Source organism: Parus major, chromosome 27, assembly GCF_001522545.3.
Source record: "Parus major isolate Abel chromosome 27, Parus_major1.1, whole genome shotgun sequence".
In the NCBI taxonomy this organism is placed as follows: Eukaryota; Metazoa; Chordata; class Aves; order Passeriformes; family Paridae; genus Parus; species Parus major.
The window spans coordinates 3,033,696-3,052,957 of NC_031796.1; the positions used below are offsets into that span (position 1 = coordinate 3,033,696).

At 46.2% G+C, this 19,262-nt stretch overlaps 1 protein-coding gene across 2 annotated transcripts in view; it reads left to right on the forward strand.

The window, feature by feature from the left end:
* The first annotated feature begins 232 nt into the window (after positions 1 to 232).
* MYO1D (myosin ID) overlaps positions 233 to 19,262 on the forward strand; it is a 155,826-nt gene continuing 136,796 nt past the window's right edge. For both annotated transcript variants that reach the window (XM_015651322.3, XM_019009080.2), the window contains exon 1: positions 233 to 462. In XM_015651322.3, coding sequence (XP_015506808.1) covers positions 368 to 462 — 95 coding nt within the window. In that variant the 5' untranslated portion in view covers positions 233 to 367. The remainder of the gene's footprint in view (positions 463 to 19,262) is intronic.

Below are 19,262 nucleotides of genomic sequence, written 5' to 3' on the forward strand. Positions count from 1 at the left end.
CACATCCCCCATCCCGGAGCTCCCGGTCCCGCTTTCCCGGTGATCCCCGGCCCAGCCGTGCCGCGATCCCCGCCTGCAGCGCGCGGCTCCCGCCGCCAGGGAGCGCTCTCGGCCCGCCCGGGCCGGGGCCGCCGTGCCCGCTGCGGCCGCCAGGGGGCGCTGTGCGGAGCCGCCTCACGGCCCCGGCCCCGCCCCGCCGCAGGTGACACCCCCACACCCCACACCCCCCCCCCCGCCCGGGGAGCGGCGGGAGCGATCCCGGTCCCGATCCCCGTCCCGCTCCCGATCACCATCCCGGGCTTGGTCCTGTTCCGATCCTGCTCAGAGCCCGGCCCGCATCACGGTCCCGGTCGTCCCAGTGGGCGCCATGGCGGAGCAGGAGAGTTTGGAGTTCGGCAAAGCCGACTTCGTGCTGATGGACGCCGTCACCATGCCTGAGTTCATGGCGAACCTCCGGCTGCGGTGAGTGAGGGGCGGGCGGCGCGGCCCCCCCGCCCCGGGGCTCGGCGGGTCTTCCCCTCACACCCGGCCCGCTTGGGATGTAGTGTGAGGGACTGAGGGAACCGAAACCCTCCCTGAGCCTCCTCCGCCTGCTGCCCCTCCCTGCCTGAGCAAACCCGCATAAAAGTGTGGATTTTCCTATAAAACGGAAGAGCCGGGTAAAGATGAGCGTGCCCAGGGTCCACCAAGCCCTGTGGGCTGCGGGGGCTCAGCCTCCCCTCTGGAAAATCTCCCTCCGGAGTCACCTGCCTCAGTGCCCACCTCCCTCATGGGGTCATGGAACGGTTTAGGAGCGAAGAGACATTAAGGACTTCACTTTTAAATCGTATGTTGTTGATCTTCCCCTGTATCACAGAAACTCAGGGTGAGTTGGGTTGGAAGGGACCTTAAAGCCCACCCAGTGCCATGGGCAGGGACACCTTCCACTGTCCTGGGCTGCTCCAAGCCCTGTCCAACCTGGCCTTGGACACTGTCAGGGATGGGCATCCACAGCTTCTCTGGACAGCCTGTCCCACTTCCCTCTGCCAGCTTTCTCGCCTATGCTGGCATTCTGCACAGTTGCTTTGGAGAAAAAAAAAAGAGCAATAAAAGTCACCAAGTCCAAGGTTGCTCCATCCTGTGGGGGCATTGTAGCCGCTCGCTGGCTGTGGATTTGCTGTGTTAACATTTCTTGATCTTTATGGTTTTATTTCACGTGGAGATGTGGTGGGTGCTGGGAGGATCCACATTTTCCTGCCTGTTCCCTCTCAAGCACAACTAAATCCTGGGCAGCACTGATAGAGGACAGCCAGGGGACCCTCAGTCTGTGGCTGCTTTTCACTTTCCGTTATGAAAAATTCATGGGAGCTCGTCCTGATAAACTCTTATGCCCCTGCTTGTGCAAAGATTTGATAATTGCCACAGGGAAGCCTTCTCGATAAAAATGTGACTTGTTGGCTGGGTCCCATCCCTGTTCTGCTCAGGTTTTCCTGCCTGTTCCTGTCCTGCCACTTGTGTTCTGGTGGGTATTGGAATCAGTCATTTGTCAGGCCCCTGGTGTTGTTGGATGCACCTGAGAGTGGCTCTGGCAATAAATGGAGCTCAGGAGGCCCCAAACTATTGAGGAAGGGGAATATTAAGTTTTTTCAGACAATTGTGCTGTCTCCTCTGTGTGAAATCTGTAGATTTTGAGTTTTGGCTGCTTCAGCCACTGAGTGCTTAGGAATTTCTGTGCTACCTGTGCCCTGAGATGCTGCAGGGTGAGGGCTCGGATCCTGGGGGATGTAATAACAACCAGCATACTTTATGCTTTTTTCCTTTTATATTTTGGATTTCTATTTGGGCAGAGAGGGTATTGTGTTTGAATATAAGAAAATCATAAAGAGAATGGTTGAACTTTGGACATGATTTTAGATTTTAATGAATTTTGCAGTGCCTCTAAAAGTTTTGTTTCTCATTTGTACACTCCATGACACTGTAATTGTATTAGAAAGGACTTGCATGCAGTATCTTTGTAATTAGCAGGAAACTTGTGTGTCCTGGTTTATTCTTGGAGTTTTATTCTTTGGTTAATGTGTACTAGAAATCTAAATGAAGTATTGGAAATGGATTGATAGCTTAAAAATCAATGTGGCATGTTGATTGCAATTAGGAATCCATTGAGAGGAGCCTTGCAGAGACAGACTTTGCTAATTTTGTATGAAGGGATAAGAAGAACAAGCCAGCAGTCCTGGATTCTTACAATAAGTGTGCAACTTTGTTTATTTTTTTCTCTGTGCTGTTGCTGATGGGGCCTGAGGGTGTTGCCAGGACGTCCCTGCTGTGTCTGATACACCTTGGAGGCCCCGTGTAACTGCAGTGCCTTGGTCACTGGCACTCAAACCTAACCAAACCCAGGCTTATCCTCTGACAACAGTTCAGACTTGAGCTCTTCTCACCCAGCCATGAGCTCTGCCTGAGCTTCAAGGTAACCTGGTGTCTGTGCTGTGGGAAGAGCAAGCTTTTCTCAAAAGCTAATTAATACTGGTAATTTTTCTAACCTTGGTGCTGTCATCCCCTGCCTCTAAGCCTGTCTGCATGGGGATATTTGGGAAAGCTGATATGAATTTCCCAACAGTGTGGCCTTTCAGTAAAGCTGCTGAGCTCTGCCGGGTGTTGGGCGTTGTGTGGTGGCCCTGGGCTGCTGCCCTGGCCCCACTGCTGGTGTTTTACAACACTCAGGCAACACCTGCTGCTCACATTTTACTGCTCTGGAGAGGGCAATTGACTCTTGGTGCTGACACGTAGGAATTGTGTGAGACCCAGCCCAGGACCTGCTCAAGGGTTGGTTGTGTCACTGTGAAAATGGCAGAGTCCCCTTTGTGCTGCTGCTCCATCATTGAGTGCCCGTGGCAAGTTTGTTCAGTTTACACTTGGATGGGCTCCACCCTACTCCATAAATCCAACTTTCTGCCAGAGCTATTTTTGTTTGGGGTCACTGGCTGACCCAAGACGGGCTGTGCTGGATTTAGTTCCCAAGTGAGCCCAGATGTGGGTGGAATTGAATTCATACCAGTTTCAGTGCATGCAAGGATATTTCCCCAAGGATGTCTCTAGTGGGAAAAGAGGAATGGTGAAGCTGCACTTTTCATTAGTGTAGTATTTGAATTTCGTGGTGTTGACATGGTCTGGATGAGTGTGCCTGGGTAGGTGGTGGATGCAGTGTGAATTTACTACCTCATCTCCCAGCCCCAGTGTTCATGCCCAGTTATTTGTAGGTTTGAGTGGTGATTCAGCAGGGATATCACCATGTCAGTATCTTTTCATGGCTGTCTTACAGCTACTTAATGAATGTTTCTTTGGACACTCAGCAGTCACTGCGTGTTACATGTTATTGTAAATAAAAGTCATCCTGTCCTTGAATGCCTTAGTCCTGAGTTCCCTTCATCCCAGCGTCTGCTTGTGATTCTTAGTCATCAGAATAATTTAAAAAATGAAAAGCCAGACTATGGGAATGGTCTGTGTGAACTCAGTAGCTTTGTTTCTTTATAGTATCCTCCAAAACTGTAACAATTGTTTCTAGAACACTCATAAATCGGATTTATTGACAAGCTGTATTGTGTGTCAGCAGTTGCCCATCATCCCTTCAGTGAGTGCCTGCTCATCTTTGCACTGCTGCAGGAGCAATTGACAATTCCAATCCCAGGACATCAGATTAATTGAAGAACTCCTTAAAATAGGGAATCTTTTTGTGTCCAGCAACTCTCAGGTCCTGCCACTGGCGGGCAGGTATTTATCTGTAGTCAACTGTTACCTGCTGTAAGTGATGGGAGAATGCTCTGGACTTGGTAAAACTCTTTATTTCATTGCTATTGACTTAACATGAGCATGAGTGTTCCATGGCAGGTGGAGTGAGATGGTGCTTGTGGAAAGGGAGTATTGGTCTGGCCAGAACTGCTCAGCTTTTGCAGAAATTGTGGTGTAGATGAAACTATTGAGTAAGAGAAGCAGGAAACTGCACCACTTCATTTTCTTCATGCCATAGTCAAAATTTCAAGTAGTAAAAGTTACCATTTTTAATTTACTTCCTTGTAAGGAAGCTTATTTTTCAGAAGTATGAAATATTCTGGTTTATCAGGTGATACCTTGTATTACACTGCAAAGACCACTCACTGTTCTGTACAGCTTGCATTTGTCTTGACAAACCGATCAAACCTCAGAACATTAAAGTAGGATCTGTGGAATGCAAAGAGGGAATTCTTGAATTACGTTGTGCAGAGCAGTTACTCCTCACAGGGTCTCAGGTGTGTGCCAGGACAGTCAGATGTGACCCATCCGTTCTGTGCCAGGCAATAGGATCCTGTGGGGGCCCAGCTGGGGACAAACCCAGCACCCCTGAACCACTGGGAGTGGGAAACCACATGGAAATGCAGGGGAAAGCAGACAATTACACAGGGCAGCATCAGGGCAGCGTTTGGGATAGTCCCATGTGAGCTGTGTGCTCGTGGTGTTTGTGTTCCCACATCTGCATTGCGAGCAGGTGCTACCTGACTCATCCTCTACTGATTTCTAGTGAGTTGCTCATTTTTCAGAAGCATTGTACAGATCCCCCTGGGAACACAGTAGATCTGTGTCACCGTTATTAAAGAATTCAAGGATGTGTGAAAGGAAGACAGCGAGAGCACCTGGTGATGTGTAATGATTGTAAAATGAATTTGGGGTTGTTTTCCTCTACTTTTAAGTACTTCCAGCATGAAAACAGCTGTAGAAGGCTGTACTTCCTACTCAGATAGTTCCTGGTCATCTTAGCCCACCTGAGCCTGGAGTGGTGCAAAGACCCATGGGTTAATAGTCCTTGCAGTTGTCTCCCTTTGCACCTGGTGGCTTCTGGCCTCCTAAAGCAGCATTTCGTAAAAACACAGCTCTGTGTTCACTTAAAAACACACCAAACTATCTCACAAACCCCAGAATTTTCAGATTAAGGCAACAGTTCTAGATCTGTATTTATTGCAGGTCCATTTGAACATAGATAATATTTGCTATGATCATTAATAGTTTTGGCATCAAGAATCTATACTGAAAATCTGGTTCTCCTGAGAATGTGCTGAAAGTATTTGGTGTTGAGGGAAGTGTTTACTGCACAGGCAGGGCTGAGGCATGGGCTGGAGTCCTAGGAAAGGGTTGGAGCAAACTGAATGGGGAATTGGACTTTAAATGCTGCAGAGAGATATCTCGAGGGGTTTTCTTGAGGCAGTTGTGTGGAGGTTGTACTTTTTGGACTTTTGTCAAAAAAACCCCATTTTTTCTCTGGATGATGTGGTGAGTTGAGTTGATTCTTTAGAATCCTAAAATCAGAATAGTTGTTGGAATTGGGTTGGAAGAGACCTTGAAGTTCATCCAGTTCCATGCCCATGTCCCTTCCACTGGAGCAGGTTGCTTCAAGCCCCTGGCCTAGGACCCTTCCAGGGAAGAACTTTAAATTCTGAAAGGCCAAACTCCTGTTCTACCATTCAGTGTCCCCATCATCTGCAGACTGGGTTGTTTTTCTTTCCTTTTTCGAGTCTGGAAAAGCAAGCACAAGTATTGAGGTTGAACAAATGCTTTAATTTGTCCACATCTTCAGGAAATGGGTGTCTCTACGATCCATTAGGAACAATTCTTAGCCCAGCTGTGTGTTCCATTTGTTCTTGCTGGGTTCCACACCCTTTCTGCTCTTCCCTTGAAGAACCTCACTTGCAGTTTTGCAGTGAAGGGTGCTGTGTGTATTACACTGATATTTTTACATGGACTTCCTTATCTTTTGAGCACCATCTTAAACATTCATATTTGGGGTTGAAATTGTGGTGGGAGAGGTTTGTCTTCCCGTGTGCTAATAAACTGTATTTAATCCCAGCAGAGGAAATATTATGTGAATGCTTGGTTTCATTTGTGCTTTCGCTAATGAAATATTCATGCTTCACAAACAAGCTTTTCATGCCTTTAAGCCATTTTAATTTCCTCATTCTAAACAGTTATGAATATTTGAATTGTTCATGTGGTGTTGGATTAAAGAGCTGCTGAAAAGAGGCTGCTTTTTCCCTGGAGAGGAGCACCTGCCTCTGGGTGCTGCAGGACACTCCTTGCTCTACTCAGGCCAGCAGCAGTTGAATCTCATCAGCCCTTCTTGGCTTTCTCAGGGTTGCTCAACCTGCAGAAGCTGTCTTGTGTCACAGTTCGGAATGAATGGAATGAAAAATTCCCCTTAGTCCATCAAAATTTGACTTAGGAGCTTGGCCTGGGGCCAGCCTGATCTTCAGAGATGGGAAAGGCCATCGATCTCACTTAAAAAGCAAATCCCAACAAGAGGAGTAGCAAAGGGAGAATCCAGGGCAGCTTCCTGACTCCACAGGGTCTCTTCAGCCCATGGACACCTGGAGCTGCTGCAGGTGTACTGCAGGATTCCTGACTGGAATTCCCATGAACCAGGCTTTGAATCAGGTGATGTCCAGCCTGGAGTTTGTTTTGCCTCCATATGTGCTGAGTTTATCTGGTTTCACTGGATCTTCCTTAGCACATCTGCCCTCCCTGCCTGATGAAAGCCTCCTTAGAGGGAAGTTTTAAAGGAGTCTTTTTATAGCAGCTGGGTGGGGGTGTATTTAAATACTTTTAGCACCTGGGTGTTGACTAATATACAAGGTCAGATTTATGAATGAGATCAGTCTTTCAGGGTGCCTTGTACTTCTAAATTTGTGCTCTGCCTCAAACTTGCTGGTCCTGCCTCTTGCCTTTGGTCCTTGCCAGAGCACAGGTAACAACATTTAACTGTGGGTAGGTAGCAGCAACTTGGAGAGGGACATCCATGGCACGTGGCATCAGATGTGGAACAAAAACCTGATAGAACCAGTGAAGTAACCAGAACGATGGGGAATTAGCTCAATAGGAAATGCTCTTTCTTGCATTTTTAAAAGTCTTTTTTCCTGCTGTTTACAGAAACTATATCTACAAAAATCAGCTGGTAATTTAGGAATTCCTCAGCAGCCTTTTGGCTTTCATCCTTACTCTGCAATGATTTTGTAGATTCTGATGAAGTGCTGTGGGTCCTGATGCTCCTCAGAGTTGCAGTGCATCTGCTTGGGATGCTGTCAAGTGGAATCCTGTTCTGGTTTTGACTACCCCACATTTGAGGTGGCTTGTGTAACCTACATCATCTTAACTGAAGTGATCTGTCATCACCTGCTGAGTTTCACCAGCTGACACTTGACTCCAAGGTCTGCTAAACTCCTACAGTAAATATTTGCTAATACTTCCAATAAGTCTCGTGGCCTCCTTTAAGTCAAGAGTCCTCTGCATTGACTTGTGTTCAAAAATCTGCCTCTCCAGGTGGCTTTACTGATCTAACACTCACCGAGCCCTTGCATTTCTTTGACTCTTTGCATTTCTTCTGGCTGAGCAGGCTTTGACATCACCTAAACTTACTGATATTTACTCAAATTCCTTTAAAGATGCAGATCTCACGAGGTATTTGGAGTTACATCATCTCTCTCTACATCCCTGGTCATGACTGCATCTCTTGAATGAAGGAATTCTGAGACCAGGGAGAAGGAAACAGATGTCTGCACATAGTTTTGCCTGTAAGTGTGAGATAGGGGAGCTCTGTGTCCCCTGGAGGCAAATGCTCATTTCCAGTTCTCTGAAACAAAAATACAATTTGTAAAGAAGATTTCTGTTTCTTTAATGGCTTTTTTGGTGAGATGTGATGAGATCCCAGCTCCCAATGCTGCTGTCACATGCTGATGTTCCTGTATTAGACCAGGTGTAAAAGTGTTCACTTGTGGTGTTTTCAAGTTCTGAAAGAACAGTTTGGCTGTGAGGCTGTTCTGTCTTTGGGAGTGAAAAAGGGGCATTAGCTAGACTTAACTTTTTTTGAAAATACTTCATTTTTCTTCAGATCTAAGCCATTAAATTGTTCTTGAGATAATGTCTGTCTTTGGCTAGGAATGAGGTTTTTCTGGTCTCTGACTTGTTATCTGTGGCAGCAACACCCAGAGCGGTTCCTCTGGGTGGTGGTTTAGATGGACAGCAGATACTGTCCTGTCAGGGCCCAGCTGAGGTAGGAGGAGGGGGATATCTTGGAAAGACCTTTTAAATAAAATAATTGTTAATGATAAGCCAGAGGACCCAACCCTGTCATCACTGGTGGTCTTGCAGTGCTCATCTCAGGCTCAGCAGCAGAACTAACTGGGGCATAACGAGCCTGCTCTTGCTCTAACTCTTGGTGGTATTTTCCATTCTGCCCCCAATAGTTTCTGGGCATTCTTCTATGCAGACTCCAAAATTTCTCCTTGAACAGTACTGGAATATTTGTTCATCAGTTTTGTCCTGTTCTGCTGAAGCATTTTGCAGCCCACGTTTCCTGGCTGCTGGGATGCTGCTGACATTCCCTTCTGGGTTTAAAAGTTGGCAGCGACCTGCCCTATGGCTGCCACTTGCCCAGGGACACTTCTGAGAATATTTTCTGTTGGGCTGGTCTGATCCAGAGCTTTATTTCCAGAAAATGAACCATTGGGTGAAAATATGGCATCAAACCAGTTCCCTGTCCCTGCACAGCCACTTCCCTGCCACTGTGTCATTTCTCAACCTTGGATGTTTCCTGCTCTGCTCCAGCATGTCAGACATTGACTCCCACTGTCTCTCCAAGAAGTGTTGTCCACCTCCCTTCCTTTCTCCTGCTGACTTGCCATATTTCTGTAATTGCAGTACCCTCCTGGTCATCCTGGGTGACTCCTATCTCCCCTTTCCGTACCTTCTGTGCACAGCTGGACACCTCTGCCAACTTTACCCCTTGCTGTTAATGCTCCTTCAGCTCCCCAGTGTCGTCTCTGATTTTTCCAGCCTTGTCCTGTCTGTCAGCTGGAATTCCCTGGGGCTGGAGTGAGTGAGCTCCTCTGTTCCACATGCACTGTTGGACTTGGTCCTTTCTAGGCCTTTGCATCCCTGTGGTGTGTCAGGCCCAAGCCTGAGCCATACATGGAGTCTTGCCCAGAGTCACCTCACACTAATTTTTGTGCTCATTCCTTCTCTTGACAGATGGAGCTTGTTCAGAGTTATCTACAGATACTGCTTTTGCTCTCAGTTCTATCTCCTTCACCTATCTCCTTTGCCTCCCTCCTGTTCCACCTCAGAACACAGCTTATCTCTTCCCTGTGTTTATCAGTTTCTCCCGCAGGACTGATCTGTGCCATGTCTGTCTGAGAACTTTCTGACCAGCATTCCTGTGCTTTTTCCTCAGTTGCTCCTTTTGGCATGCAAGAAGCACCATATAACTTCCAGCAAAGACACTGCCTCCTCCCACCCTGTGTAATTTATGGAGCCCACACAAAGTGTGCCATGGCAGGAGGTTTGGAGTGCTGCAATCACTGATTATCAGTTCATCTGCTCAACTCATTTCCTGGCTCCACACTGGATCCCAGCCCACTGGAGTTCTTTTTCTCTTGGGTCTGGACAGAGCCTGCCCTGATGTTATCCTGCCTGAGGTTGTTCAGGTAGAAAATTATGTGATCAGAGTATCTTGATATGTTCCTGGTTAAGGTTGATGTAACTTAACTTGAGAAGCCTGAAGGCTCATTACATCTTCCTGGGAAACAAAACCTGCAGATTTGTGGTGGGACTCTGCAATATGCAGGGTGTGATGTGCTGTTTGGGATGATGACTTAACTCCATCTCCAGACACAAAGGATTTTTGCCCTTGCCCCTGCATCTTTATTCACATCAAGCCAACTCGAGCTGTGTTTCACTGGAAGTTCTGACAACCTTGGAATAAATCCCTTTGTTCTGGGGCCCCTAACAGGAAGGTTTTCTGTCCCATTCTGATGAAGAGCAGGTGTGCATGGCTACTCCTCAAATGAATTATGCTTTGAGGCACCAGCTGAAGCTTTCAGGAAAGGTTCCCTTTCAATATCTTCTTCCCATCAGTGCCTCCATCATTGTTCTGGGGGTTGTTTATGGTGCTGAGGACGAACTCCCAGCAGGGAATGAAAGGGAACTCCAGCACTTCACTGCAGTGCCCTGCCCAGGGAACTCAACAGCCAGGCAGGAATGAGAACCCATCTTTTAACAACGACTGGATGGCAGCAAAGGCTGTCTCACCATGAATAGCGAAGAAAAACAAACTGAAACAAAAAATCCCCTTTCCCACTATAGGAACAGCACAGCTTTCTTTGGGGAGAGCTCCTCCATGGCATTTGGAGGGGTGAAAACCACTGTGGCTGTGAAAGCCTTCACACCATGGCCATCAAGTGCACAATGAAGCTTTCATTCTCCACATCACATCACCGAGATGTTTACACTTAAACTTTTGCTGTTATTCAGATTGCTACACTGCAGCTAAATAGGTTGTTTTGTTTACAAGAATGAATGATAACATAAATTTCACCTTCAAAAGAAAACTCCAGCTGCAGTTCTTTGAAGGCCTCCCCCTCCCCTGCACTGTTTATAAAGGAACTGGATATGGAGTTTATAAACATCTGGCTGGAAATGGTGCCTTCCCCTGCTCCTTAACAGCACTTTCTTTGGGTGTTGTTGCTTCTTGATCCTGGCTGTAAAGACCAGGGGAGCAAATGAAAACAGGCTCAAAGAGCTGTAAATATATTTTAGGCCCCAGAAGAATCCCAAAATATGAGACCTGGAGCACCAGAGTCTTCAAGTGAACTTGCTTAGAAAAATGGTTGCCCCTGCGCTCTGCAGAGAACATCCTCCCTTGTTTGCTTCTCAGACTGTCAGGAGGGCACTGTGCTGCTTTTCCTTGTTCTTCCAGGGACAGAAGAACCCCTAGATTCTGTTAAAACTGGATGTAAACACCTCCTTGGAACAGTAGCTGTTAAACTTTGTTGAAAAGTGCTTAGCAATGACAAAAAAATGTTATTTCCGAAAGGATCTGTAGCACTGAGCATTTTTTTTTTGCAAATCAAAGTCCAATTTCACCACAAAAATGTCCCTGTAACCTCTTATAATTCAAAACATATTCCTTGCTTTTCAAAAGCACAGGCAAATTACCAGGGAGTCTTTCTAAAATAAGCCCGAGGTTGGATGTTTGACTTTGTGGACAGTGCTGCTGGTAATCAGTGTTTCCTCTTTTGAGTTTGCCTGTGCCACAGTGAGAAAGGAACTTTGCTTTGTGTGGTTTTTGACCTGTTCCAGGTGAGGAGAACATGAACAATGCCCGTGCTGCAGTACTGGGGTAGAAACAGGAGTATCCCTTTCCCTTCTTTTCCTGATAAATGTAGCATTTGTGTCTCCAGCAAAACAAACAATGGAAATCTTGTCTTTGTTCTTGTTTTTTGGGCCGTGCTGCATCCTGGCTTTCAAGGATGCAGACATTCCTGAGCTAGACATCTCCAGTGTCTGGCAGCTGGTTCTCTGTGTGGGTTACGGAACTTAAACCCCTCTGAGGAAATGCCAGGGAAAAGCAGATCTGTGTGAAGTATAAAGCTTTTAAACCTGGTATGAAACCCTGAGAGCTGGGCTTGGTAGGAAACTGAAGGAAACCTAAATAATTTTGAAATTATTTGGACAGTTTGGCTTCATTTTCCCAATTGGTTGATAGAAAATGTTTTCCATTAAGGACTTACATTTTTTGAGACTTAAAGGGGGGCTGCTTATTGTCAAAACAAGTTTTTTTCACCAAATATCTTGGCTGCCTGGTTTGATTTTTGGTGCTATCCCTGTGTCCCTGCAGGCAGTGGGGGGGAGCTGCTGCCAGGCTGTCACCTGGAATGCTGGAATCATGGGTGCTGTGGGGTTTGGATCCGAGTACTTGTGCCCTGAGGAGCAGGGCCAGGCTTCAGCTGGCTGGCAGGAGTGGGAAAGCCAGGAAAGAGTGATGGGGGACACCCATATCCTAAAAGATGCCATGTGTATCATGTCCTGCCATGCAGGAAACCTCAAACCACAAATCTTTCATAAACCTAAAGAATGCCTGATTGTTTCTGTCCTGCTTTTCTGCTGGATTTCTGGATCTTGGATGCTCTCATGGAGGAGCCAGGGTGGCACCTGCTGCTCTCTGGATGAGCCATTGGAGCAGGAAGATGTTCACTGTTCCCAGGGCTGCTCTGGGGGGATAATGAGGATTTGGGGCTCTGCTGCCAAACCCACATTGCTGTTGGTCACACCACAGGCTGTGATTGACTTCAGGGCCAGCCCAGATGTGTTGCTACTGAATTTAGGGAGAAAACTTGTGTCAGTCTTGGTCTTCTCCCAGGAGTTGTGTCTGTAACTGATTGGTAATTGGCTGCTCAGGTGCTTTCCTGAGAGGCTGTTTATTAAAGTTACAGAGCAGACCCAGTGCAGATGGACAGATCACTTGTTCTAGTGTGCAAACTTTGTTCTAGTGGGCAAACAAAAATGTGTTGTGTTGCAAACTTTGTAGCTGAATCATGCAAACTGTAGAATTCAGACATAATATTTCAAAATGTTATCCATCTTAACCTTCTGCCTTTGCTGTATTGTGCGTGAAAAATTAGGAAAAAATAACAGAAGTTAAATGCAGTAAACCTGGTGAATTTTGAAGACATTTTGTGGCACCTTGACCAGATGAAAGGAAACATTTGCTAGGGTTACATTTATTAATGTGCACTTATGTTGTAGGGCACACTTAAACCACAATAAATCACAGGAGGGATAAGTGAACAGGTTCTTACAGAAAGACTGGCTTGGTCAGTGTCAGATTTATGTTGTACAAGGGATGTGGGAAGCTCAGTTAAGTAGTTGGATCAGTATTTGTTGTTGGTTTTTTTTATCAAGACACCTTTGCTACCTTTTTTGAAGGCTCCTCTTTACCTGTCCTTGGTTATGTGACATAAATCTTGTGCTGGCAGTAATTCCCACTGCACCTTCCCATCCTTTGTGCAGTGCCAAAGGATGTTTCACCTCAAGTGCCAGATTCTCTCATATCTTAATGAGAAGGGTAAGCCCCAGAACCAATCTGGGAAAGCTTACAGGGGAAAATATCCCCACCTCCTACCTTTCACATGTAGATGTACAGGCTGGCCTTGCTGAAGACAAAACCAGCAGCCTCTGTTTATCCTAATGAGGTTTTTGATGTGGAAACTGATAGCACTAATGGCCAGATCCCAAATAATTTGCTGTGTAGAAAAGTTGCCCAATTGTGTCCACCCATCTGGTCATGCCTGTGTGTCACATGGAGAGTGTGAGCCTTTGATTCATTCCCTGAGTAATGGAGTGCAATGGATATTTTGCAAACTCTTAAGTTTCTATCACTGAAGACAGAGATTTCTCTGTGTTTTGACCTGGGTTTTGATACTCTTTGTATCCTCCACTGCTATGAGTGCCAAATAGTTTTGTTTTTTTCATCGGGGGGAGAAAGCAACTTGAAAAAACATCCTATCCCATATCAGCTACAAACCATCCATTTATCCATGAGGACAGGGGAGGAGCAGTGTGACTGAACAGCACTGGCAAGTGCAAGCATTCCCTGGTTTTGTTCTGCTCTCTGATGTTTAGACCTTTCAGATATTCTGTGGTTGTTTCCAACTTCACAGTGATGAAAGCTAAAATCCCCTTAAAGAGGGTGAGGATGGTTGTATTCTTTTTACTCTAACAGGGTGTATTTTAAGAAAAAACAATAGTTATAATGATACATGTGGAATAAATCACAAGTGGTGAAATTTATTTCTCAGACTTGTTTTTGCCTCCCTGCTCAGCGTTGCTGCCACTGTCCTCTTGGGTTGTCTGGAATTAACTTCTGCCATGGAGTTTTCACACCAAGGACTTTGAAATTGCATCTTTCACTCAGAGGTGAAAAGTGGAGTAGTTTTCAGTCCCACAGAAGTTTTGAATGAACACAGAAAGTAATGGCATTTTTATGAGATGGATTTTTATGGAGTGGGGAATGCCAGAATTGCCCTAGACAGGAACTGTATTGTCACACAAGAACTCAGGGGTTTCAGGAGGGATGTCTGTGCCCTTAGGTGCTTCCAGGTGCTGTTGTTAATGCCTGGGAACAGATTTGGCTGGAAGAAGAATCTTTTGCTTCTCTGTTCAGGATCCCCAAGTGCCTTTCAGGGTGGGAACTGGTGGCACAAGGTGATGCTGGGGGTCCTGCTGGTGCAGGGTGACAGACCTTCCTCAGCATTCAATTCCCACTGACCCCCTCCCTTCTCCTGCTTGCCCCATTAAAGAGCTTAGAGAAAATTTCAATGGACACCTTCTTTTCTGAGTTGTTTTATCATAGAATGTTAAGGGGTTGGAAGGGATCACTTAATCCCATGATGGGCAGGAACACCTCCCTCTAGACCAGGTTGCTCAAGGCCTCATCCAGCCTGGCCTTGAACATTTCCAGACTTGGGGCACAACCTCCCTGGGAAACCTGGTCCAGTGTCTCATCCTCAAATAAAAAATTTCTTCATAATATCTCACCTGAATTTCTCTTTTTTCAATTTGTACCTATTCTGCCTTGTCCTGTGACTGCAGTTCATGACAAAGAGTCCCTCTCCAGGTTCCCAGTACCCCCTTCAGACACTGGAAGGTGCTGTGAGGTGTCCACACAACCTTCCATTTCCCAGGCTGTGTTAATGTTAATTGTGTTAAAGTTTCCCCTGCTCTCAGCCAGCTCCTCTGAGAGCCACAGGGACCCAACAGTCTTACCCCAGTGCCAGTCCTTGCTGTGCTGTTCCATTCTCCAATTATGCTCTGGATTAATCACTTTCTGGTGCTTCTGGATGCCACTGCAGTGTTTGTCACTCATTTGCTTCAGGGGTTTCACATTTGCAGAGTGGAACTGGCCACTCTTAAACATACCATGGATTTTTCTTGTTAGATTTGCCTTGAATTGCATCACAGAGAAGTTGAAATAGCAATAAAAAAACACTTCCTATTAAATGGATACCATCTTGTCTCGCTGTGACTTGCTTTCTTACCAAGTGTATTGTGGGATCTCATGAAAACTTATTTGTTAGATCACACTTGTGAAGATACTTTAGGCACTTTGTTCCTAATTGCAAATATAACCATCCTGTGATCTTAATCAACAATTTGCTTTAAAATTTTCCAGCTGAAAATTAACTCCCTGGCAAATTTGGCCAACACCAGTGGCAACGTGAAGGTGGCTTTTTTTTTCTTTTTTTTTGTTATGGATGTAGTTCCTTGGTTTTTGTGTACAGATATGACTGTGGTAGGGGAGCACTTTGGGATTTCCTCCAAAGGTGACTCATGTTTGCCAGATCCACCTATAGCAAAAATAAGCCAGGCCATTACAGAGCGTATTATTTAGGCTACTGAATATTTTATCCAGTAGTCAGTGAACTTGCCCTGGTAGCCTCTATGGGTTAGTTTGTTTTTCTTCCCCCATTTATCCACCAAAGAGCAACAAAACCCCGGTGTGAGGGTGGAGGGTGTCTCCATGCTGGGTTTTGCTGCTCTCCTGCTCTCCCATCTGCCATGGTTTTGTAACTGAGAGTGGAAATTGCCCGAGGTCACCTTTGAGAACGCAATACTGTTATTGCTGCCAGTCCTCTGCCTCCTGGCTGGTTTCTGTAGACCTCGGACTGGTGGTTAATGAGTGTTAATTTCCTAGATAGTGCTGAGTTATCTCCATTTCAGTGAGAGTTTCGCCTTGCAAAACCTGGTTGTGGGTGGTGAACTGGGGTAGCTGCATGTCACAGGAGCTGTGGAGCTGATGGGATGGGCCTGAGAGAACCGGGGGAAACACTCACTCTGGAATCTGTGCGGTGTGGATTCCTCAGAGAGCGAGAACTGATCTGACCAGGGGCAGACGAGTGTCCCCCAGCTAATTAGCACTGCCACCTCCTCTGAGCAGCTTCTGAAGCATCCAGAGGCAGGGGACAAAGTTCCTCATGCCTTATCCAAATCAAGATCCTCCTCCAGGAGCTTCATCACCCATCGGCATCAGCACCTGCAGCTGGGCCTGGGGTGGCAGCTGTCGAACACTGCTGGGATGAACTTCACACAGCTGCAATAGAATTTGGAAAGATTTGGAGCTGCAATTCTTTTTTTCAGCTCAAGACACTCTTTCCCATTTTTTTCTGTTCTCCAGCATTTTGTTGCTGACATCTTTGCCCACCTGCTCTGGTCCTTTATAAGCACTTCATGTGGAGCCAGGAGCAGTTGCTTTGCTGTGTCTGGATCACGGGTGTTTACACAATTCCTTTTGAAATAAATGAAAGGTTAAATGGTTAAATGGAATGTTTTCTCCACTTATGGATTCTGTGGGTGAAGTTAAAGACTTGGATCTAAACAAAAAGTGTGATCTATGCATTTCCCAGGATGAAATTGCCCTGGTTACGGTGCTTCTTCTGCTTCCCCCGCCCACCCCCGCAAATTCACAGCTACTTCTTAATATTTACAGATATTACTTCCTGAAATGAGATTGTTATCAATGCTTTAGTGCCCCCTCAGGGCTGCAGCAACACGGTGACCTAACTGGGTTCATTCCTCCCAATTTAAATTCCTTCTGTCGAAACGGGAAGAATTCCTTGGCAAGGTAAACGTTTCTGGCAGGATCCCACCTGTCCGGGGGCTTCCCTGGATGGTGGTGCTGGTGTCCGGGGCAGGAGGAGCTCTGTGGGGATTCATTCCACCCCTGGAAACTCCTGCTCCTGCCTCTGCCCTTCCCTGGTGCTGGCAGGGCCGGCTCGGTTGTGTAACGTCCTGCAGGAGAACCGGCTCCAGGACCCAGCTCCGCGGCGGTGATTAATCGGGGAAACATCTAACAACCTTAAATGGCAGCAAATTTATTTTGGCAGGTGGAGACTGAGAAAGTCCCTGCTGCCACGGAGGGAGCATTGCTCTGAAGCGCTCGGATCACATTTTGTTTGCCCTAACACATTCATCGGTCTCAAACTTTTACCGCTGCCCTGAAATCTCCTTTTCACACATCTTTGTGCCAAGATTCCCAGCCAGGTCAGAACATGGGGTGACGCTTTCCCAGACCTTCAGTGAGCAGCAGAGGGGCCCCAGAGAATGCAGCTCTCGTACCTGTGTGTGCAGGTGAAGGGTCCCTGTGCAGGGCACAGCTCTGTGCTCAGCTCTGGCTCTCCAAGCTTTATCAGCTGGCACTCAGATAATCCCAGATGTCCTCTGGGGGACTGGGCAGGATGAAGTCATGTACCAGCCTGCCAAATGGAATATTTCAAATATTATTGTTATAATCTTGCAGAAGGTGAATAAGTAACTGGGTTCATCTGAGAGAGTTCTTTAGGACTGCCCTGGATTAAGACTGGGTTTTAGATTTAGTGAGATAATAACCCATCTTTAAAAGGTCCTTGATTCAGGGAGAACTGATTTCTCTGAAAATTTAGGTAACACTCAATATCTGAATTATTTTTTATTCAAAAGCTCCAAATTCTCAGCACTTCTTCTGTATATTTTGAATTGAAATTTAGTTTTGAGCTGAGGAATAGTTTGCTGGAATTTTTCTTCTTTAATCTCCTTGTTGGCCAACATGAGTTTTGTTGGTGTACCCATAAATTTCATGGAGTTTATTTTACTGAGCCTCTGTTCAGGGCAGAAAATACATACCTAAACCTAAATTTTATATGCTCTAGAAAACTTTCAGCCTCTCTTTCAGATTGTAATGGTTAGTTAGGACTAAAAATGGCTGTTTCTGTCATGTTGCTATTGCTCAAGATGTCTGTGTCCTGCACTGGCTGTTGTTATGGGAATGTTCTTAATTCTTAAATTAATTCTCTCTTTACCAGCAGGAGTGGTACCAGGTGTTGTTTGCTTCCAACCCTGTGCTAAAGCAAAGGCATCAGCAGGGAGGAACTGCACACCACTGAAAACCCTGAGCTGGTGTTTGCCTTTAAAAAACCAACAGCACAGATTCGAGACAGTCAATCCCTCTGCACACAGACGAGCTGTTAGTCTGGCAGGATGTAATTCCATTTTCCTGAGTAGTTTGATTTCCTTTTGGCCTGTCTGTGCTTCAGCTTGTCACTGCTCTTGTGCTGAATTGATGTTGACTCTAAGGTACTTTTCTGAGTAATTCAAACAAAGGATATTTGTGAAAAGATTGTGATTTGCTTTTATCTATAGCAAATGCAGGCTATCAAGAGAACATAGAAATGCTGAACTTCTAGGCCCATCTGTACATAATTTTCCAAGTCCCATTTTATGGCTGCACATGGTGGCTGCAGCTCCTAGTGCAGAGAACCAGCTGGCAGACACTGTTCCTTGGTTTTTAATAGGGTATGAAGGCACAACACACGTCTGACACAACCCAGAGACTGCCGTGGCTTATGAGTTCATAACGTTTACTTAAAATCTTAAGACAAGTCTAATTTCAGGCATGTTGATTTCCTCAGAAAGCTTTTGTTAGCTTGGTTAGTGGCCACATTATGTAAGATACAATTATTTGGCCTCAAAGTAGTGATTTCAGCAAGGGAGCAGTGTAAAGGCAGCTGTGGGCTGTGTTGTGGCAGCACCATTCCAAGTCACACAGGTGAGGTGTGGCCATAAAGGCTCTGGCTCCTTGGTGCCTGTGTCTTATTCTGCTCCAGGTGCCTGTGACTGTCCTCAGTGCAAACAGGGAAATCAGAAATCAACCAGGAAAATCTCTTTTCATGTTTTGTGGAGGGCTTTGTGCTGCAGCTGGTAACTCCCATACAACTCCTATTCATGGACACGCTCCAAGAGGTGCCACAGCCAGGCTGACTCCAGAGCAGCCCCTGGGGAATGTCTTGGGTGGCTTTGCCACCCTTTTTGTCTGGGTCTGACCAGAGCTGTGTTCAGAGAATCAAGCACTCTGATTCTGCTGGCACAGTAGCCACAGCTGAGGTGTTTTTAAATCTGTTTTCCTGATATTGAAAAGAATTGTTAGGAACCTCCTTAAATTTTCTTTTACCAGCTACTTAATTTTCCTTGGGTTTTTTTTTTTTCCTTTGCCCTAGATGGAGTCAGTCAAGGCAGTCTGGAATAATTTGTGTGGAATCGACAAGCCATGTTCTGTCGCACACAGCTTTCCTTTGAGATGACCTTTAAGCCCTCTATTAGTTGCATTTCCATTTAGGGAGTCCTTGAGCTATTGGATATTATTGTGGGGGGAAAGGCTGAGATAGAATCAGAATTTTCAGTGTTTGTTTTCTGATAGTAAATTGCCTTCTTGCATGTCATCCAAGAGTTCACACAACCCGTACTCCAAACTGGGCTGCTCTCAGAGGTGGCAGCAGCAGCAGCAGCTCTTGGGCTGAGGATCTGTGTGGGACAGAGCAGGGACACCCTGAGCACAGTGACAGGGGACACAGCAGTGGTGCAGTGACAGGGGACACAGCAGTGGTGCAGTGACAGGGGAC